Here is a 21,512-nt window from a genome sequence, read left to right as displayed (position 1 = left end):
TGATTGTAGACGTTGTGCTCAATGAGCTTAGGGATGGCCAGGGGAAGGGATGCTAGTTGGAGGGGCAGGCTGGGTCAGGCCAAGCTCTTTTTTAAGATAGGAGAAACTAACGCACACTTGTGAAGGGCAAGGACCAGCGAGTGAGAGGGTACGGAGATGAGAGGGGCACAAAGTAGATGATCTGGAATGGAGCTACTGGGGCAAGTGCAGGGGCTAGAGGAGGAGAGCAGAGGAGAAACTTTGTGCCTGTGATGGCAAAAGCTGTCAGAAGCAGGGGAGGGCGAAGGATGTGTCGTCTTTTGCCAGTTTCTCCCAGAAGAAATTAGTGAGATCCTGTGAGGAGAGAAAAGGGAAGGCAGAAGAGGAGGGTTTAGGAGTGAGTCAGAGGTGGTAGAAAGGGGTCTGGGTTTGCTAGGGTGGGGGCCATTGACATTGGAGAACTTGGGTTGCCAACGTGGACAGACCAGACGCCCATCGCTGGAAGTGGCGTCCAGTCCATCTGGTTGGAAGAGTTGGCAGCCTGTGGAGAAGCGGAGTTGTTTAGGAAGGAAGACAGTAGAGAGTTAATGTATAAGGGTGACATCAGCCTGATCACACCGTTTCCGTCAGTGACACCCCACAAGGCGAGAGCAGGAGCAGAGGAAGCCAATGTTGTGGTGAGCCAGCGCTGGGGGCTCCAGGGTGAATGATGGAAGAGAGAAGCAAAAGTGATGAGTGGAGGAGATTGGAGGTTGTTGATTTTCTCAGACCAGTCAGTGGAAGAAAGGGAGGGGCAGGGCAGTGAGCACACGAGTCCTTAGTGCTGATGGATTGGAAGCCAGAAAAGCTGGGTCCGGATGAGCACTGATGGAGCGCTGCTGAAAGGGCCCAGGTGGCCATAGGGGGAGAACTTGGCACAGAGAGATCAGAGAATGCGCGGGAAAGAGCAAATCAAGGGCATGACTTATCTGATGAGTGGGAGGATTGAACAAGGGCTAGTCAAATGTAAAGGGAAGGGCAAGGCCAGGTGCGCTAAAGCAGCAGTTCTGACATGGGGGGGGGGGGTTGGGACTGCAAAGTGGGTCAGGACCCCATTTCAAGGGGCTCACAAGGGCTGGCTTAAACTTGATGGGGCTCAGGCCAAGGCTAAAACTGGAGCCACTCCAAACAGGGCCAAAGCCAGAACAGTGCAGCTTCTCGTGACAGGCTCCAGGTTACAGGCTCCCTGCCTGGAGCTGAAGCCCTGGGGGCTTTGGCCCCCTGCCCGGAAGAGTGAGGCTCAGGCAGGCAAAGGCTTTGGCCCCCCTCCTGGGGTGGTGGTGACAGAAGGGGGTGGTAGTGCAGTGGAGTTTGAGAACCCTGCCCTAAGGGACTGGATAGCTCAGTGTGGAAGTTGAAGTCACTAAGGATGTTGAAAAAGGGGGAAAAGCCTCCCAAGAGTGATCGGCCTTAGTCCCCGTTCCCGCTAGTGATCGGCCTTAGTCCCCGTTCCCGCTAGTGATCGGCCTTAGTCCCCGTTCCCGCTAGTGATCGGCCTTAGTCCCCGTTCCCGCTAGTGATCGGCCTTAGTCCCCGTTCCCGCTAGTGATCTGCTGTTATTAAGGAGAGATTTTATAAACTGCCTTAAAACCAGTCCTGGTTGAGAGAGTTTCTCACCCTGAGTGAGGCTTGGGCAGCCTGTAGTTCCTCTCATTAGTGTTTATAAGGGTTTGCTGTGTGTGATCAGTTCACTGTCCTGCCATGCAGGATGACGAGCTGGGGATGGTACAAGAAACGGCAATATTCGTGGAAATCCGTATGGACCAATATCGGTGTTTACACCTGCCTGTCTCACACAGCTGCAGAAACGCCATCTCTGCCTGTCTCCGGGGATGTGCTGTGAGCAGATCCAGCAGGTGGAGCAGCTGAGTCCTTCGAGAGCAGCTAGTGCAAGACGAATTCCCTAAACCGGTTCTAGCAGGGCGCTGCCCCTCCCCACAATCCTTTCTTGCACTTTAAATCTGCTGCCACTGACACTTTTCTGTATCTTGTTTCCAGCATATTTGGTTTCAACATAGGCTGAGTCAGTGGATTCAGATTCCAGCCCCCACCCTGTTTAAAGTCCTTCTCTCTGTGCTGTGCCATCTCCCTGGTGCCATTCCCAAAGCCAGGGCACAGACACCACAAGGCAGGGCTGAAATGCTGAGCAAATGTGCTACAATACAGAAACTCCCCAAATCAGTAAACGAAGAACAAGAGCAACTGTAGCCTGCTTTCCCAGGAAGGGTCTGTAACGCCCCCCAGACTGGACAGGGAACGCAGGACCACTGAGAGCATGTAAGGTCATTGCCGAGGATCAAGTCAATAAGAGACAAGGAGGTGAAGCTGCCACAAAGGTGGGAGGAAGGCTGCCTGTGGCCATAGCAATGGGAGCCAAACAAGTGCTAGCTGGCTCACTTAGCAACCCTGAAGTTGAAACATTACTTCAGTTTGGGCACCACAATTTTAAAAGATCACAAGAGATTCAGGAGAGTTTAGAGGGACCGTTGCCCAATCTACTGATTGTTTTAATTATTCCGACTACTTTGAATCCCCAATTAACCCTGAAGTTTGGTTAGGGCTCCTGAGTATCAGATTTACTGCTCATTTGGAAGCTCTGAGGGCAATTGCCCTCACCTTGAAGGAAGACTTTTTGGAGTTGTACAATCTTTGTTTTCCCGTTGAGTAGTCCTGTAAGTAAACCTAGTAAGATGAAGAAATACAGTCCTATCATTCTCTCTGGCACCATTGCACATGTATATTCCCTTGAACATTGAGGAGGACTCGGAACATCGAGGTGGATCCTAGTCTGACTTCAGTATGCCAGTTCAGAACTCCAGTGGCTTAACCCATGACCAGATAGCTTAGGGTATGTCTACACTGCCACCCTACTTCGAACTAGGGTGGCTAATGTAGGCATTAGAACTTGCAAATGAAGCCCGGGATTTAAATATCCTGGGCTTCATTTGCATGTTCCTGGGCGGGCGCCATTTTTAAATGCCCGTAGTTTGAACTACCTGCCCGCGGCTACACTTATTGTATAACTACAGGTACTCCCCGAGTTACGCGGATCCGATTTACGTTGGATCCGCAGTTACGAACGGGGATTTTCTCACCCCGGAGGACTCGAGCGGCGGGATGCCTGGTCCCGCCGCCTGTCTCCTCCGGGGCGAGAAAAGCTGCTCCCCATCTCCCTGGTCTGCTGCGGGAGCCAGCAGACCAGGGAGACGGGGAGAAAAGCGGCGGAGGACCCGGGGCCGGACCCGCGGCCACTTCCAGATCAGCTGGAAGCGCCGCGGATCCGGCCCCGGGTCCTGCGCGGCTTTGCTCCGCGTCTCCCTGGTCTGCTAGGGGGGGACGCAGCTAGTGCCCCCCCCAGCAGACCAGGGAGATGTGGAGCAAAGCCCGGGGCCTGTGGTAGAGCAGGTGGGGCACTGCCGGTTGGTCCCGCAGCACCGCTCCTTGGCGCTACTGGACCAACCTGGCAGCACCCCAGCTACTCAGCCCCAGGAGTCCTGATTCAGCCGCTGCTGATCAGTTTCAGCAGTGGCTGAATCAGGACGCCTGGGGCAGAGCAGCTGGGGTGCTGCCGGGTTGGTTCAGTAGCGCCGAGGAGCGGCCGCGCTACTGGACCAACCCAGCAGCACCCGAGCTGCTCTGCCCCAGGCGTCCCCAAGTCAGCTGCTGCTGAAACTGACCAGCGGCTGACTACAGGAAGCCCGAGGCAGAGTTGCTCTGCCCCAGGCTTCCTGGAATCAGCTGCTGATCAGTTTCAGCAGCAGCTGACTTGGGGATGCCTGGGATTCTTAAGTTGAATCTGTATGTAAGTCAGAACTGGTGTCCAGATTCAGCAGCTGAATCTGGATGCCAGTTCCGACTTATATACAGATTCAACTTAAGAACAAACCTACAGTCCCTATCTTGTACATAACTCGGGGACTGCCTGTACTGTTATTCCTCCTGCAAGGTAGTTCGAACTATGGGCATTAAAAATGGCGCCTGCCCGGGAACATGCAAATGAAGCCCGGGATATTTAAATCCTGGGTTTCATTTGCAAGTTCAAATGCCTACATTAGCCACCTTAGTTCGAAGTAGGGTGGTAGTGTAGACATACCCTTATAGGCCTCTCCTCCTACGTATGTAAAAGCATCTCCTCCCTTTTACACCACATCTCAGCTTCTTCAGCCTCATAATGGTGGGCGTTCTTACTCTGTCAGTTAGCATATGAATTAGTTTAGACTTGTTAGCATATATATCAGTTGGTTATTATCAGTTGTAAAAAGGAGTCCTGTAGTACCATAGGGTATGCCTACACTTGCCCCCTAGTTTGAACTAGGGAGGCAAATTAAGCATACCGAAGTTGCTAATGAAGCATGGGATTTAAATATCCCGCGCTTGATTAGCGTATTCGCGGCCGGTTGCCATTTTAAAAAGCCAGTAGCCCGAATTAACTCGCCCTGTGTAGATACAGTAGTCCGATCCAAAACCCTTCCCTCGAATTAACTGTTACTCCTCATGGCATGAGGAATAGCAGTTAATTTGAGGGAAGGGTTTTGGATCGTACTACTGCGTCTACACGCGATGAGTTAATTCGGGCTACCGGCTTTTTAAAATGGCAACCGGCCGCGAATACGCTAATCAAGCGCGGGATATTTAAATCCCACGCTTCATTAGCAACTTCGGTATGCTTAATTTGCCTCCCTAGTTCAAACTAGGGGGCAAGTGTAGACGTACCCTTAGAGACTAACAGCTTTATTAGGGCATAAGCTTTTGTGTGTAAAACTCACTTCATCAGATGAATTGGAGTGGAAGATACAGAAGCAGGGAAATATATAAGGAAGAAGTTGCTTGCATTAATGACATCAGGGTGGAAATGGGTCATTCACAGCAGTTGATGTAGCGATGTGGATTTTGAGATAGAGGGAATTGCCTTCGTAATGCATTAACCAGTTGAAACCTTATTTAATCCTAAATTGGTAGTGTTGAGTTTGCAAATTAATTCCAGTTCAGCTGTCTCCCTTTGTAATCAGGGTTTGAACTTCTTTTGTAAAAGGATGTCTACTTTTAACTTTGTTACTGAATGTCTGGGGAGGTTCAAGTGTTCTCCTACAGGTTTGTGTGTTACCATTCCTGATGTCTGATTTTTTGGGACCAAACGGCTGGGGGATAGCTAATGTGATGTCAATTTTTAAAAAGAACTCTAGGAGTGATCCTGGCAATTACAGGCTGGTAAGTCTAACTTTAGTACCGGGAAATTGGTTGAAACTATAGTAGAAAACAGATTTGTCAGACACAGAGATTAACATAATTTGTTGGGGAAAAGTCAACATGGTTTCTGTAAAGGGCAACACATGTCACCAATCTACTTGGAAAAACTAAAAAAAACAGCAAATAGACTAGTAGCACCTTAAAGACTAACAAAACATGTAGATGGTATCATGAACTTTCATGGCCATACGAAAGTTCATGATACCATCTACATGTTTTGTTAGACTAGTAGCACCTTAAAGACTATTTGATTTTTCTTAAGTTTTTCCAGTTACAGACTAACTCGGCTCCCCCTCTGAAGCTTTTCAATCTACTTTGAATTCTTGAGGGACAAGAGGGATCCAGCATATGGACAAAAGGGATCTTGTGGGTATAGTGTCAGAAAACCATTGACACGGTCCCTCGCCAAAGGCTCTTAAGCAAAGTGAGCTGTCATGGGATAAGAGGGAAGGTCCTCTCATGATTGATAACTGGTCAAAAGATAGGAATAAATGGTCAGTTTTCAGCATGGAAATATATTGAATGATCTGGAGAAAGGGGTAAACAGGGAAGTGGCAAAATTTGAAGATGACACAAAACTGCTCAAGATAGTTAAGACCAAAGCAGACTGTGAAGAGCTTCAAAAGGATCTCACAAAAAGAGGTGTCCGGGCAACAAAAGGGCAAATGAATTTTAATGTTGATAAATGCAAAGTAATGTATATTGGAAAATATAATCCCAGCTATACGTATAAAATGATGGGTACTAAATTAGCTGTTACCACTCGAGAGAGAGCTTAGAATCTTTGTACAAATTTCCCTGAAAACATCCACTCCATGTGTAGCAGCTATCAAAAAGCAAGCAGAATGTTGGGAATCATTAAGAAAGGGATAGCAAATATGACAAAGAATATCTTATTGCCTCTCTATAAATCTATGGTAAGCCTACATCTTGAATGCTGCATGCTGATGTGTGAGCCTCATCTCAAAAAAGATCTCTTGGCATTGGGAAAAGTTCACAAAAGGACAACAAAAATTATCAGGTGTATGGAACTGCTGCCATCTGAGAGATTAATAAGATTGGGACTTTTCAGCTTGGAAAAGAGACAACTAAAGGTAGGCTACGCACCAGTCTACACCATAAGAAGTTATTTTGACATAATGGCCAAATAATTTCGTGCTGGAGGACTTCTTACTCTGACTCCTGTAACCCTCATTTAATGAGGCGTAAGGGAAGTCTGAGGAAGAGAGCTTTCTTGGACTTTCTGCTGTTTCGACTTAAGCTACACAAATGACACAGCTCCAGATGCGCTGCTGATTTCGGCTTGAGCCCTACTGTGTAGACGTGCCCTAGGCGGGGCTATGATAAAGGTCTATAAAATCATGACTAGTGTGGAGAAAGTGAATGAAGAAGACTTGAGTCTTTCCCAGAACAAAAGCTACAAGTCACCAAGTGAAGTGAACAGGTAGCAGCTTGAAGACAAACGGCAGCATTTCTCCGCGCGCTGCACAGCGGATCTGCGGCACTCCTTGCCGCAGGATGTTGTAACCCCGGGAGCGGACACGCGGGAGCGGTCCCGTGGGGGGGGGGGTGCGGCCGGCTCGGGCCGGGAGCGGGGCGGTTGGGGGGGGCGTAGAACAGGCGGCGGGACGCGCTGGGTGCGGGGGGGGCCCGGCGGGGGGGGCTCTGAGGCGGCCACCGGCCTCGCCCTGCCCCGGCTCCGGGGTCGCACGCGCGGTTTCGCCCCGACGCGGCCCCGCCCCCTCCGTGCCGGGGGGGGGGGGGGGGGTCGCTGATTGGCCCCCGCCTGTTTCCAGCCCCGTCGCAGCCAATCAGCGGCCGCCGCTGTTTTCTCTCAGGAGCCGAATAAAAAACACCGGGTGGAACCGGCGCGAGCGAGATTCGGGGCGAGCGAGAGAGAGAGAGAGAGAGAGAGAGAGAGAGAGAGCGCGGGGTGAGCGCGGGGGGGCGGCCGGGGCGTGGGCGGCGGGGGATGCTGGGGGGGGGGGGGGGGGCAGGTTTGCAGCGGGGGATGCCCGGGGGGCGCTGGGGGGGGGGGGGGGGGCAGGTTTGCAGCGGGGGATGCCCGGGGGGCGCTGGGGGGGGCAGGTTTGCAGCGGGGGATGCTCGGGGGGGCGCTGTCGGGGGGGCAGGTTTGCAGCGGGGGATGCCTGGGGGGGCGCTGGGGGGGGCAGGTTTGCAGCGGGGGATGCTCGGGGGGCCGCTATCGGGGGGGCAGGTTTGCAGCGGGGGATGCCTGGGGGGGCGCTGGGGGGGGGCAGGTTTGCAGCGGGGGATGCCCGGGGGGCGCTGTGGGGGGGGGGGCAGGTTTGCAGCGGGGGATGCCCGGGGGGCGCTGTCGGGGGGGGGGCAGGTTTGCAGTGGGGGATGCCTGGGGGGGGAGCTGTCGGGGGGGGGCAGGTTTGCAATGGGGGATGCCCGGGGGGCGCTGGGGGGGGAGGTTTGCAGCGGGGGATGCCCGGGGGGCACTGTGGGGGGGGCAGGTTTGCAGCGGGGGATGCCCGGGGGGCGCTGTCGGGGGGGCAGGTTTGCAGCGGGGGATGCCCGGGGGGCGCTGTGGGGGGGGGCAGGTTTGCAGCGGGGGATGCCCGGAGGGGCGCTGGGGGGGGCAGGTTTGCAGCGGGGGATGCCCGGGGGGCGCTGTCGGGGGGGGCAGGTTTGCAGCGGGGGATGCCCGGGGGGCGCTGGGGGGGCAGGTTTGCAGCGGGGGATGCCCGGGGGGCGCTGGGGGGGGCAGGTTTGCAGCGGGGGATGCCCGGGGGGCGCTGGGGGGGGCAGGTTTGCAGCGGGGGATGCCCGGGGGGCGCTGTGGGGGGGGCAGGTTTGCAGCGGGGGATGCCCGGGGGGCGCTGTGGGGGGGGCAGGTTTGCAGCGGGGGATGCCCGGGGGGCGCTGCCCATCCCTGCAGCTTGAGGGGAGTCGCTGGGGCCTTCCCCTCCCGTGGGGGCTGCTCTGCCAAGTGCAGGGGGAGCGGCTTCTCCTTTGCCCGTCCTGCTCTGAGCCGCAGGGATGCGCCGGGGGCAAGTCTGCCGGGGCGCGCGCCCGCTGGCCCCGTTTCCACTGGCGCTAGGGCCCTGCAGCAGGGCTGGGTCCCGGGCTGCCGGCCCCTCGCCCTACGGTGGGAGAGGGATACAGTGCAACCTGCTGCAGGACTGGATGGGGTGGATCCTGCAGAGTGGGAGGGGAGCCAGAGTTAAAAACCAGCCTGGCCAAAAGCTGCTGCTGTCTAGCGGCCCAGCTCTGAGGGCAGCCAGCAGCGGCACAGAGGTGAGGCTTGCCCAGGGAGGTGATGCCTCCCTTACGTCTGTGCTGCTGCTGGTGCGCCCCTTGGTCCCCCACACTGGCAGGCCAGAGAACCATCCCTGTAGCATAGTTCCCATCACACGGAACACGGGTCGGAGCTGGGCGGCCAGAGAGTTTCCACGTGAGGTGGCAGAGTCAGGCTCATGAACGAGGCACAATAGTCTGGAGAATCCTGATCTAGAGTCTAGATTGATCCACAAACCTCCCGACGGCCCTTGAGATAGAGACCCAGTGCTCCGGAACCAAAGTCCCATGTTTTTCAACGTGGCCCGTTGTTGGCGTCGGAGGCCTTGAAAAGAAGGCCCAGGCTGTTTTCAGTAGGGCAGCCAAAACCAGTGGCTGCTTCCACTCCCCATTACTCTTCAGCGTAGAGCCACATTTCAGAGTAGGGTGACTCTGTCATCAGCTCGTGTCCTGTGGACCCAGAATGATTGAGAAGGCTCAGATGGCATGGGCCCAGATAACCAGATCATAGCTGCCTCTGCCTTCCGTGCTGCAGATAGACTGACCCTTTGGCCACATGCTGTATTGCTCATTGGAGGTCTGCTGGGTCCCCCCTACAGGTGGCAAGCATAAAAATGGGTCCCGAGCAGCTCGCTTGCTGGGGTTTCACCCTGCTGGGCTCTCATACCTGCTGCTCAGCGGGTAGAACGGAGGCGCTGCACACTCCCCTGGAGAGCAACGTGTGTAGCAGTGGGGGCGTTGTCAGTCTGGGTGAACAGGGACTCCCTGCTCTTCCGGGCTGCTTGGCATTGGCCCTTTGGATTTCATTCTGCAGAGGGTAGTTTCATGCCTCAGTGGCTTCTATGTAGGGTGCAGTTGTGCACATCTGTCAGAGCAGAGCTCTGTATTTGAATTGTTTCATGTAGCAACCGTGCAGTCTAACTCTATAAATACTGATGCATGGGAGGGAGGGGTGTAAAATCCCATTTAATCAGTTAACTGCTTAAACGGGTGGGCAGGCGCTGCTCCAGCTAGGCTGGAGCATCCTCACTCGTGGTGGGCCCCTTTGGGCTGGAGCGGCCCTCTTGCTCTGGCTCCAGCACCACCTCCTCCCCCCCTTTAACTGGTTAATCATTCATGTCCTGTTTTCAAATTGCTCCAGGTTTAGATCCTAGAGAAAGAAGCGCCCCCCCGCGTCGCAATGGCTCCCACGCTGGCTACTGCACATCGGCGTCGCTGGTGGATGGCCTGCACCGCTGTTGTAGAGAATCTTCTCTTCTCTGCTGTGCTGCTGGGCTGGGGATCGCTGCTCATCATGCTGAAATCGGAGGGGTTTTACTCCTACCTGTGTCATGAGCCAGGTGAGGAAGAGGCCTGTGGGCAGGTCACCTAAGTCCAGAGGAGTCTGGTCTTCAGCGTGTTTGGCTGGGGCATGGCCAAGCAGCTGGTGGCCCCCATGGTTAGGGCTGATGCACTGAGCTTGTTTGTAGGAGCGAAATTCTCCCTCCCTAGAGTCCCTTGGAGACTCACTGACATAACGTTTGTATGACGCCCCGGGTGTGTCGCGGGGGCACGTGACCCCGCCCCCACTTGCCATGGGAGGGCAGCTGGGGGAAGGCAGGGCCTGGTGCAGGAGGGTGTGGTCCCGGCCCTCCCCTGGGCTAGGCGTGGTGTGGGGGAGGAGTGCCCCCCGCCCCCGACTGCCATGTGCTCTGCAGAGAGGGTGAATCTGGGCTGTGTCCTGAGGCTCTCTGTCTAGTCAGGGATTCTCATGAGGAGTTTTTGTTTGGTGGCCACTAGCCCTTGCTGCCGGCCACTCCGGCTTTTCCCTAAAACGTGTCATAAGCTCTAGGGAGACCTGTCGATCACCTACAGTATCTCTGAGCCCTTGTCCTGTGCTGAGTGGGAGCTGGGGAGTCTGTTGTGAATAGTGACGTTCACACACACACAGGTATCGTGTTTCACGGCAGCCGAGCAGCCGCCTCAGGCCTGGGCACAAATTAAGCCCTGGATAGGGGTTTGGGGAAGGCAGCGGGGCGACTGGGGGGGGGGGAGCGGCGGCTGAGGGCTGCAGCCAGGGGGTGGATCCCGAAGCCGTGGGGATGGAGCCTAAGGTCCTGGGGTCAGAGCATTCTGTCCTGAGGCCCAGCGTCTGAGCTCCAGCCTCCCTGGGATGGGGGGAAAGCACCAGCTGCCTGCTCTTCCAGCATTCTGCCCCAGCTGTCTCCAAGAGGGTGCAGGGCCCTGCCCCCAGTGACCCACACAGCCAGTGTCTCCAGTCCCACTGCAGAGGAGGGAGGGGTGGCTACTATCCCCCATACGCTCTCAATTGCAGCCCAGGACACCGCACTCCCTGGTGGCCGCACTTGAGAAGTGCTAGTCTAGGCAAACACAAGACCCGCCGTGTTCTGTTCTCCCCTCTCCAGCCGGGCCCGGCTGGCCTGTGGAAGAGAGGCCCTGGAGCGCTGCTGGTGCGAGCGCACGGAGAGAGGTGGGCGTGGGGACAGCGCCACGGAACTGGGAAGATGTCCTAGATGTGCAGGAGACACTCACGGCTGCTTGTGGGAGGAGACCAAAGGGTTCTGAGGAAAGCAGAGCCGGAGAGTCTGGGGAAAAGTCACAGGCCCTTCTTTGTCGCCACCCCCTTACCTGCAGGTCCAGGCTGTTTCTTTGTCCCGCTAGTGGGAGCGCTTCCCCCAGGTCTCTGGCCTCTCCTCACTGGTCTCCCTGGGGCCGGCTGCACAGCCTGGTGCCCTGGTTGACACACCTAGGCTCCGGCTGCCATGCTAAAAACAGCTGTGTGGCCTTGTGGCTCTGCTTGTGAGCTCCTCCTGCTCCTTAGGCTGCAGAGCCTGAGCACCAGCTGTGCTGTTACAGCTACACAGCCATGTTCACAGCCCGAGTCTGCACCTGGGTGCTGCGTGGCGCCAGGGAGCTGATGCCACTCCCGCCAGCCCATTCAAAATGGGGCTAGTGAGACCATCTCCCTTGCCCATCGCACGCACCTCTGATCCCTGTACAAGTCCCCCCGGCTTTGCTGCATCGAGGTCACGTCTGTTCTCTTAACCTCTGAGTACCGTTGCTGCTCCCTCTGTCTTGTCTCGTCTCGTCTCCTGGCACCTGCTCCGTCGGGAGCGCCCGTCTCTGCAAAGGGAAGTGAGTTGCCAGGCACTGGAGGGGGCTGCCATGTGACGTGGATTACTTGTGATGGGACATGGGAGGTGGGAGCGGAAAGAAGAGGTTCCCCTAATCTGAGCAAGGAGGGGTTGTGATTTGAGGCTCAGCAGAGCAAATGGCAGGACCGTTTTTGCCTCGGACAGCTCCTGTTTGAAAACTTGGCAAGACCGTGGGCTGCCAGAGGAGGGGCGGGAGCTGGAGGGGCAGTAGGGCTGAGATGGGGCTGTGATGGGCAGAGCCCGGCGGGGAGCTGGTGGCTGAGGCGAGGGGCAGAAGTGAAAGCGTTAAGAACAAACATTTAATGCAGGAAGCTGAGCAGCATCCCTGGAGTCTCCCAAGGTGACTGGCCAGGCCAGAGTCAGGGCGGGGGCTGTCCGGACGAGGGGCATGGGGAAGGAGAGGAGGAGGTAGTTTTGCCCTCTTCTGTCTGGCCTGCCCCCGCCCTCGCTCCCGTGATAGTCTAACACACTTTCTGTGCTGATAGTTTCCTGTCCCATGGAAATGGTGACACCAGCTTGAAACAGTGACCAGCCTCTTGCCTCCAAGAGCACCGGCTGCCAAATATTTCAGGGGGAGGTGGGGTTAATCCCCATCATGGGGTTAATGATGAAATAGCTCACTCACAAGGCAAGGTTTTCCCTCCTCTTGTCAATCAGTCAGTAGTTACAGCTTATGCCCTGAGGCAGCAGTTAGCGTTTTGTGCAACGGTTGCTAACTTTTTAAAGACCCAGATCACTTTTTGAACGCAAGTGCAATCCAGGTTCTACCACAAACTCCTTAAACACCTTTGCCCTGCCTTCTTCCCCGCCCATTCCCTGAGGCTGCACCCTGCTCTTCCTTCCCCTCCCATCCTCACTCACTTCCCCCAGGCTGGGGTGGAGACTTGGGGTGCAGGCTCTGGTCAGGCCCAGAGGGTTCTGGTCTGAGCCTGGGAGGTTCAGGGTGGAAGCTCTGGGAAGGGGTTTGGGCACAGGGGAGCTCAGAGCTGGCGTAGAGGGATGGGCTGCAGGAAGGGTTCAGGACTGGGGCAGGGGTTCAGAATGGGGACCACGTATCTGAGTTCTCCAGGGCAGTGGCACAGCGGGGCTAAGGCAGGCTGCTTGCAGGAATGGTGCAGGGCCGGGGCTGGGGAAAGCCTGCCTTAGCCCTGCACTGCTGGACTGTGTGCGGCTGTCCCAGCTTGGCTGCAGGAGCCTCCAGGAGATGGAGCCTGATTGCAGGAGACTCCCAGCCTGTTTCCCTCCAATTGTTTCCACCCATGTGCGGAATTAATTTTGTTGTTGAAGTAATGGGGGATGTGCACCACCAGTGGGAACCAAACCCCTCACTACACTAGATATTTCAAAAAAATGATCATTCGGATAATTACTCCAGCTGCGACGGGTCAGGCATTTTAGAGCTCACTGCTCAAAGAATTAATTTTAAACATAAGAGAAATAAAAATTCTGGAATACACAGAGCAGTCCAACCCTTGGAAAGGAGTAAGAGCAACGTGTGTGTGTGTGTGTGTGTGTGTGTGTGTGTGTGTGTGTGTGTGTGTGTGTGTGTGTGTGTGTGTGTGTGTGTGTGTGTGTGTGTGTGTGTGTGTGTGTGTGTGTGGAATACGCTGAGCACGGTCAGACAGGAGCAGTCAGCAGCTGTGTTCTGTCATGCCCCGCTCTGGAGATGGGGCACGAGCGCAGGGAAAGGGGGACCCCCTGACGTCAGCAAGACGGTGGCTCCTGGTCCACAGCAGAGGGCAGGAGCAGCTGAGGAGCCTGTTCTTGAAATCCTCCTGGGCAAACCAGTCAGGCTCCAGGGTTGACCAGCAGACCCCTGGATGTTTCATTTAGCTGAGTAAGTGTCTAGCCCTGGTAGAATTTGGCCAAGTTCTTGCCCTCAGTGATCTCTTGTGGCGGTGAGTTCCACAGACCAGTTCTGAGCAGTGCTCTTTCCTTCCCTCCTCCCACCCTTCTCCAGCCCAGGAATTCTTTATTCTGGTGCCTGGAATCACAGCTGCTAAGTGGGGAAAAGATGTAGATGCTCAAAGGCAAGTGGATTCCCAAAGCTCTTGTCTGTTTTTTGGCCACTCGCAGCCTCTCTTGTGAATCTCCTCCAGGTCCCTGTGTGATGGGAACTGTGCTCAGGGATGGATACTCAGGCCTGCCAATGGGGCAGACTAAGGGAGCAGTTGCCCAGGGGCCTGGGATTCCAAAGGGCTCGGGGCTTCTGGCTGCTGCTACCAAGGCAGCAGCAGCTGGAGCCACGTGCTTGTTAAATCACTGCTGGAGCCCAGAGCAGGGCATTCAGGGCGGGGTGGGGGGCGCAGTCAGGGTGGCGCTGAGGGTGGGGGGCGCAGTCAGGGTGGCGCTGAGGGTTGGTGGGGTGGGGGGCGCAGTCAGGGTGGCGCTGAGGGCTGGCGGGGCGGGGGGGCGCAGTCAGGGGGGTGCTGAGGGCTGGCGGGGCGGGGGGGGCGCAGTCAGGGTGGCGTTGAGGGTTGGTGGGGTGGGGGGCGCAGTCAGGGTGGCGCTGAGGGCTGGGGGGGCGGGGGGGTGCAGTCAGGGTGGCGCTGAGGGCTGGCGGGGCGGGGGGGCGCAGTCAGGGTGGCGCTGAGGGCTGGGGGGGCGGGGGGGTGCAGTCAGGGTGGCGCTGAGGGCTGGCGGGGCGGGGGGGCGCAGTCAGGAGGGGCGCTGAGGGCTGGCGGGGCGGGGGGGCGCAGTCAGGGTGGCGCTGAGGGCTGGCGGGGTGGGGGGCGCAGTCAGGGTGGCGCTGAGGGCTGGCGGGGTGGGGGGGGGCGCAGTCAGGGTGGCGTTGAGGGCTGGTGGGGTGGGGGGGCGCAGTCAGGGTGGCGCTGAGGGTTGGTGGGGTGGGGGGCGCAGTCAGGGTGGCGCTGAGGGCTAGGGAGGCGGGGGGGGCGCAGTCAGGGTGGCGCTGAGGGCTAGGGAGGCGGGGGGGGCGCAGTCAGGGTGGCGCTGAGGGCTGGCGGGGTGGGGGGGTGCAGTCAGGGTGGCGCTGAGGGCTGGGGAGGCGGGGGGGGCGCAGTCAGGGTGGCGCTGAGGGCTGGCGGGGTGGGGGGGTGCAGTCAGGGTGGCGCTGAGGGCTAGGGAGGGGGGGGCGCAGTCAGGGTGGCGCTGAGGGTTGGCGGGGTGGGGGGCGCAGTCAGGGTGGCGCTGAGGGCTGGCGGGGTGGGGGGGTGCAGTCAGGGTGGCGCTGAGGGCTAGGGAGGCGGGGGGGGCGCAGTCAGGGTGGCGCTGAGGGCTGGCGGGGTGGGGGGCGCAGTCAGGGTGGCGCTGAGGGCTGGCGGGGTGGGGGGGTGCAGTCAGGGTGGCGCTGAGGGCTGGCGGGGTGGGGGGCGCAGTCAGGGTGGCGCTGAGGGTTGGCGGGGTGGGGGGCGCAGTCAGGGTGGCGCTGAGGGCTGGCGGGGTGGGGGGGCGCAGTCAGGGTGGCGCTGAGGGCTGGGGAGGCGGGGGGGGCGCAGTCAGGGTGGCGCTGAGGGTTGGTGGGGTGGGGGGCGCAGTCAGGGTGGCGCTGAGGGCTGGCGGGGTGGGGGGCGCAGTCAGGGTGGCGCTGAGGGCTGGGGAGGCGGGGGGGGGGCGCAGTCAGGGTGGCGCTGAGGGCTGGGGGGGCGGGGGGGCGCAGTCAGGGGGGCGCTGAGGGCTGGCGGGGTGGGGGGGTGCAGTCAGGGTGGTGCTGAGGGCTGGGGGGGTGGGGGGTGCAGTCAGGGTGGCGCTGATGGTGGGGGGCGCAGTCAGGGTGGCGCTGGCAGGTTGGAGCAGGGGGTACAGTCTGGGCGGTGCTGAGGGCTGGCTGTCCCCAGCCCTGTCTTATCCCAGAGCACTAAGCCCCCCAATGCCTCCCTGCTTTGCTCAGGGGCCCAGCAAGTCTGCCAGCCCCGTGGGCAGGCAGAGCTGAATGGGGGAGGGATTTCTAGCCAGAGACGGGCAGGGCAAGGAGCCTCACAACTGCGAACCTTTGGACACCGGTGGGTCAGACTCTGCCGCTCACATGTGACTGTTGCCTAGAAAAGCCCTAATGAGCTAAAGATTCCTGGCATCAGCAAAACCTCTTCCTCATGAGCCCTTCCCACTGAAGGGAGAGAGTTAGACCTTGGCCCTTGGCAGCCTGACTCTGGAGATGGCAGCATGGCTCCGGAAAGGGGCTGGGATTCTGGAAAAGGCTGACGGCGTTCAGGGCAGACACCCTGCACGGCTGATGTGGCTCTCCCGGGGGAGACTCTGGATTCCTCAGGAGCCTTATCTATAAAGGAGAATGGGGAGGAATTCCCACCGCAGCGAGACATCCAAGTCACAAGCTGTTCAGGCCACGTCCTCACCATGCACTTGCATCAGTAGAGCTGTTGCTTGGGGAGGTGAAAAATCCCCCCCCCCCCCGAGCAGCACGGCTGGCCCAGCCCAGAGAGCCCTATGTCGGCCCACGGGCTTCTCGGGGGAGTGGAGAGCCATCCTTAGGCACCTTCTGGGAGGAGGATTGGACTAAACCACAGGGCACCTGGGTGTGCTGCTCTAGCCGGAGCTGGCTGAGCTGCTGCAAAAGGCAGCAGGGAGCTATGGGAAGAGCTGGCAGGGACCCCGTAAGAGACTCTTACTTTCCCCTCTGGACCAAACTGGCCGGCATCTGATAGTGACACTTGGCTCCGTTTTTAATTGTACTATACATTGCCCTTCAGAGCTGTTTGAACTCGCCTTGTCCGTGCTGATTCTGCACCCTTTATCTGCAGCCTTTCTGGGCAATTACTGGGGACTCTGGATCCTGCTGTGTTCAGGGCCACAAGTTGGGAGGCTGCTGATCAAGGTCTTTCCAAAGTGTGTTGTTAAAGGCCTTGAGGTTGGCAGTCTGCTCTCAGGGAGGCGAGATAGAGAGCTGGTGGGACAAAGGGATGGCTGGGTACTAAACAGCTGATAACAGGAGTGACTGAGTTCCAGCTTGATGGGCCTGTAATGGAAGAAAAGTAGAAGGAAAATGTTGCCTGGAGCCTGTTAACTCCAGCTTGGAATTTAGCACTAAACTAATGCTATGGAGCCAGCTGTGTCTACACAGCAAAAGGAAACTGGCTTCCCTGAGCCAGCCCACAGGGGCTCAGGCTGTGGGTGGTGGTTTTGCTGTGTAGGCCTCCAGGCTCTGGGACCGCCTGGTGGGATGGTGCCAGAGCTCAGACTTCAGCCAGAGCCAAGAGGTCTGCACCGCATGGCACGGAAATAGCCCCACAGTCGCCCCCAAACCGGCCTGGGGCAGCTGCAGGTCTCTGTACACACTTCCACCGGCTGCAGGCAGGAGTGCCTCTTGCACATCGGACCTATTTGTGGAAAGGCTGGGCATGTGACTCACGGGAAATGTTCGGTTTGTGGCAGTGTTCTGTTTTGATTGAATTGCAAAAGACTCGTCACTGAAATCCCAGTGCAGTGGAGAAGGTGTTGGCCCCTGTCTCCACAACACCAGCTCAGACTTGGAAAAAGTGTGTGACGTGAACTGTGAAAGGCTGACTATCCAGGCGGAGGGAAGTGTCCCCCAATGGTTGAAGCGGACAGAGTGCACGGGTAGGAGTGGAACGTAGGGCGTAAAGCATCAAGTACTAAAGAGATGAGCCAGATTCTTACGGGTGCAGGGACCCTGTGTATTGCAGGTCGGCTGGCCAGCAGTACGCTGCCCCCTTGCTCCAGCTCTCTAGATGTGAATGGGAAGCCAAATGGGAAATGAGAGAGGCCTGGGCACCTGACGTGTTTTTATCAGGAGGGGATGCAAAGCAACCTCAGCTTAGAAAGTCTGCATGTGCTGGAGCCCTCCGGTTCCCAGCTGTTCTCCCCTTTCTCCCTGCTTCCCTGCTGCGGGGTGGCTTGAATCTTTCCTGTCCCAGAAGCTTTGAGATGGCAGCTACATTGATATGAGGCCACAGTCAGCCCTGGGATAACTTTGCTTGGCATGCTTAAAAGTCAGCAAAGGGCAGTTAATGAACGACCTTCGTATGGAACTTCTGGCCTTGGGAAGCACATGCCGGGGGGTTTGTGGCGGGGAGTGGAATATCCACATTCTGCTGGGTGCTGCAGGGCCTTCGTGGCACCTGCATTTCCTCATCCTTGACAAGTGTAAAGCTGAGCTGATTCTTAGGCTTTGAGGCTGCGAACTGGTATCCAGGGTTCTGTAAACAGAATCACTGTTGTCTGCAGAGTCCTCTCATTGCTGCTGATACTCGCTGGGTTTCTGTTTCACAAAGGATCTGAAACTGTTCTAGTGTGTGGCGGGGTTCAGGCTACGTGACTCACTCAGACTAGAGCTTCCTGACCTTCATGCTTGGAAAAGGTTGGGTGCAGCTGGGTGCTGGCTGGAGACTTCAGAGAAGATGGTGCTGCCAGCCCATAGGACCCTTCTCTGTAGTGTGAATCTCCCAGAGAACGAGCTCAGCCCTGTAATAGGGCTGCATGATGGTCCACGTGCGGCTGTGAGCTGGGTACTAACGTAGAGATCCAGGCTCTGTTCAGGGAAAGCTCATCCAAGCTCCTTGTCATGTAATGGAGCAAATTTCTCCCTGCTGAGTGACGCAGAGTGATCTCCAGGATATGGTGCATCTCAGCCTCTTGTTACTCAATCGACTCTCCCGAATAGAACGCCTTCCGACTGACCGGACATGCGCGCCCTGAATACACCGGCCTATTGTTTGTATCAAAGCCACTGGCCGGCTCAGAGAATAACAAGGTGCAGAGCCTCTTGTCAGACAACTTAGATTTCACCTTGCTGGGTTTCTTTGGCTGTGCCGGGCAGTTCTTACCTTTCTGCAGTAAGGGGGTATCTGCGTTTCTGGGGTGCTCTTCAGAGATGGCCACGCCCCTAGGTCACTTACTGAGCACAGCTGGAAGCGCAGCAGCCCTTCTGGCTGCATGACCTGCAGGGTCAGAATCTGTGCCAGAAGCTGGCCACCATGCCCAGCGCTGCTGCCCTTCATGCTTGCCTGCCCCTCTCTGGCGCACGAGGAGAGCTCTGTTGTAAGGATAAACACGAAGACATGCAGGATGTTGTGTGTTCAGTCGTCGGTGTGGCAAAGGATTGCTGCTGGCTGGGTTTCCTTTCCTCACTGACACGCACAACCAGGCCTTACGAGGTCCCTGCCTTGCCAGTGTCTCCCACCCTGCCTCCTCGCTCCCAGCGAAGCACCGCAGCCTTCTGCCTAGTGCGCTGACGCAGGGCTTCCACTTCTGTTCCGCCCCGTTCTGCTGTGTCCGAGCTTAACCTTTCACCCTCCGCCCACTCTCTGTGGCCAGCGCAGAGCTCTGCAAGGAGAGCCCCTCTGTCTCGCTTGCCTCCCTGCCAGCAGTGTGGGCTGTAAAGTCTTCAAGAGGCAGGAGATGGAAGCCTGGTAGGACTTGGGGCCAGTCTGAGTGTTTTGCACTGAACATGAAATTGTGTGTGAGGGACACCTCAGCGGGGGGAATATCTGCGTCAGCTGCAGAGCCTGTGCTTGCTTCTTCATTCTGCACTCTAGAATGGATGCTGGAAGTAGGGCTGTAAAGGGTTAACCGGTTACCCAGTAAGCCTGTCTCTTGCTGGCACGTTCACCGGTTAACCAGCAGGGAGCTGCTGGCCTGTTAATTGGTTAAACATTATGTATCCATCCCCTTTGAACTGGGACTTTTACATCCCTAGCTGAAAGGGCCAAACCAAAAAGTGGGTCCTATGGACAAAGGCCCTGGAAATGGAGCCGTGGAAAACAGGCTCCAGAGCAGGGGCAGGCTAAAAATTGATACATATTGGTGCAAGTAACAACAGGGAAGAATCTGTCACACCTTGTTCCTTGCCAGGGGACGCATGAGACCCCGTTAGTGAAAGCGCTTGAGAGCGAGAGAGAGAGCGTGTGCGCGTGCGTTCTTTCCAGTCACGGAGTGTCTGTTGGTATTTGAAACCTGGAGGGTAGAGCCACGTTTATTTTCAGTGGATACAAAGCTGGGAGAAATCAGGTTGGCTGAAGGAACTAAAACCACAGCACAGCCTTGTAGAACTTGTTTGAACCTGATAACGACATTCCCTAAAGCTATAGAGGTTATGGTAAGAGGAAAGAAATATCCTAAAAACTGACTTGCAGGATGGCTGGGCCGTGGGCCACTAGGACCAGAGACTGATTTGGGTAATGCTGTACCAAAGGGCATGAGATGAGTCCTCTCTAATTGGCACTGATTAGGTCTCTGTTAGGGAATGAGTTCCATTTTGGGCACTATTCTCATTTTATATGTATTCATGCATTTAAAAACCTCCCTCGATTTGTAAATGTTAAATTCTGTCAGCTGTATTTGGCAATATTTACTGTCCTGAAGGCAGTTTCAATAGACAATTTCTATATGACATGGGTCTTTTCCCAGCTGGAGAAAATCGAAGTCCCTTGTCATGCCAACAAAGCTTACTTGGCTTGAAAACTGACCCTGCCAGAAAAGAGAAGTGTACAAGGAATGCACCAGCAGTTTGTATTAATGAAATAGATCCTGCATTTCCATTTAGAACTTCAAAACCTTTCTGGGATGTTGTTGCAAGAGCTGTGAAATTGGAGGTTGTGGAATCTCCATCACTGGAGATATTTAAGAGACTGGAGACCTCTATCAGGGATGGTCTAGACAGTGCTTAGACCTGCCGAGAGGGCGGGGGGCTGGACTCGATGACCTCTCCAGGTCCCTTCCAGTCCTAGTGTTCTAGGATTCTACGAAACAAAGAAATGGGCTTATGCCGAACTGCCCTGATTTCGTAGTTGCCATTTTGTGTACAATAAATACAAATTTCATTCTGGGGGGCGGTTTTCAGCTGGCCACCTTCACCTGAAGACGAAAAGAAAGCAACACGATGAGTGTTTTGGACAACGCAATCTGGGAGTTAGGAGAACTGAGCATGTTCAGTCTGGGGAAAGGCATAGGGAGGCACAGCTCTCTGCAGGTCTGTAGGGAGCCTCATGAGCCGCCCTTCCCTGCCATCCAGGGAGCTTGGTTGGAAGGTTCCAAGCGAGAACAATTTGGGCAATGGCAGAAGTGGCCTGGGAGGCTGTTGAATCACTGAGTCTAGGACAGTCAGGCCCCAAATTAGATTCCTCTGTTAGGACTGGCTGGTCTTAAACTGCTCCCATCGCGATGCAGGGGTAACGGCTCACCTGAGCGCCAGCCCTTTGCATGGTGGTTCGCGCCGAAGGGCTTGTCTGCACAGGGACTGGTCTGGAAGTAACTGGCGGGGTTGTAACTCACACCTGGGCACACCCGAATTCTGGATTCCGGTCGGTAAAGTGCCTTGCGTTCTGTGCCTTGCGCAGGGCTGCTCTGCTTCCCCCTTTCTGTAACTGGGTTAGTGCTGCCTCTGCCTGGCTGCACTGTAACGACGTCTCTCTGATCCCATCCAGAGAACACTACCGCCAGCCCTGTGCCGGGCAACGGGACGGAGCCCAACCCTGTGATCCGGCTCAACGGCTGGCTCATCTGCCTGGAGCAGGATGAGATGCTGAACCTGGCTTTTACCGTTGGATCCTTTCTGCTGAGTGCGATCAGTCTGCCTCTTGGGATTGTCATGGACAAGTATGGCCCCCGCAAACTGCGGCTGCTTGGCAGGTGGGTGTCCCGACGCCTACCAGCCGATTCAAGCCTAGATGTTGATTCTGAGCCCGAGGTTGTGCTTAGTCCTCGGTCTGTGGCCAGCAGCTGGTATGGCTCCGGTTCTGTCCAGCGCCGGGGGGATCTCCTCATTTCCTTGGTATCTGGCCCCTGTTCTTGGCTGGAAATTGCCCCGAGCTCCATCAGCCACGGGCAGGGTGGTGCCTGCCGACAGCTGAGCTCACTTGGCATCAGACTGTCGGGAGGGGGTGGGATTTA

The 21,512-nt window shown here is 56.7% G+C and overlaps 1 protein-coding gene across 2 annotated transcripts in view; it reads left to right on the top strand.

Annotated features, from left to right (window-relative positions):
• The first annotated feature begins 7,089 nt into the window (after positions 1–7,089).
• SLC43A2 (solute carrier family 43 member 2) overlaps positions 7,090–21,512 on the top strand; it is a 46,875-nt gene continuing 32,452 nt past the window's right edge. The window contains exons 1-3 of one of the 2 annotated variants that reach the window (XM_075904486.2): positions 7,090–7,198; positions 9,674–9,872; positions 21,047–21,251. In XM_075904486.2, the coding sequence (XP_075760601.1) occupies positions 9,713–9,872; positions 21,047–21,251 (365 nt within the window). In that variant the 5' untranslated portion in view covers positions 7,090–7,198; positions 9,674–9,712. The remainder of the gene's footprint in view (positions 7,199–9,673; positions 9,873–21,046; positions 21,252–21,512) is intronic. The other variant, XM_075904485.2, reaches the window with a different exon arrangement.

Source organism: Pelodiscus sinensis, chromosome 21 (genome assembly GCF_052426305.1).
Source record: "Pelodiscus sinensis isolate ZL-2025 chromosome 21, ASM5242630v1, whole genome shotgun sequence".
Classification (NCBI taxonomy): Eukaryota; Metazoa; Chordata; order Testudines; family Trionychidae; genus Pelodiscus; species Pelodiscus sinensis.
The sequence above is the reverse complement of the archived record's forward strand: the minus strand, read 5'-3'. Positions and strand labels throughout refer to the sequence as shown.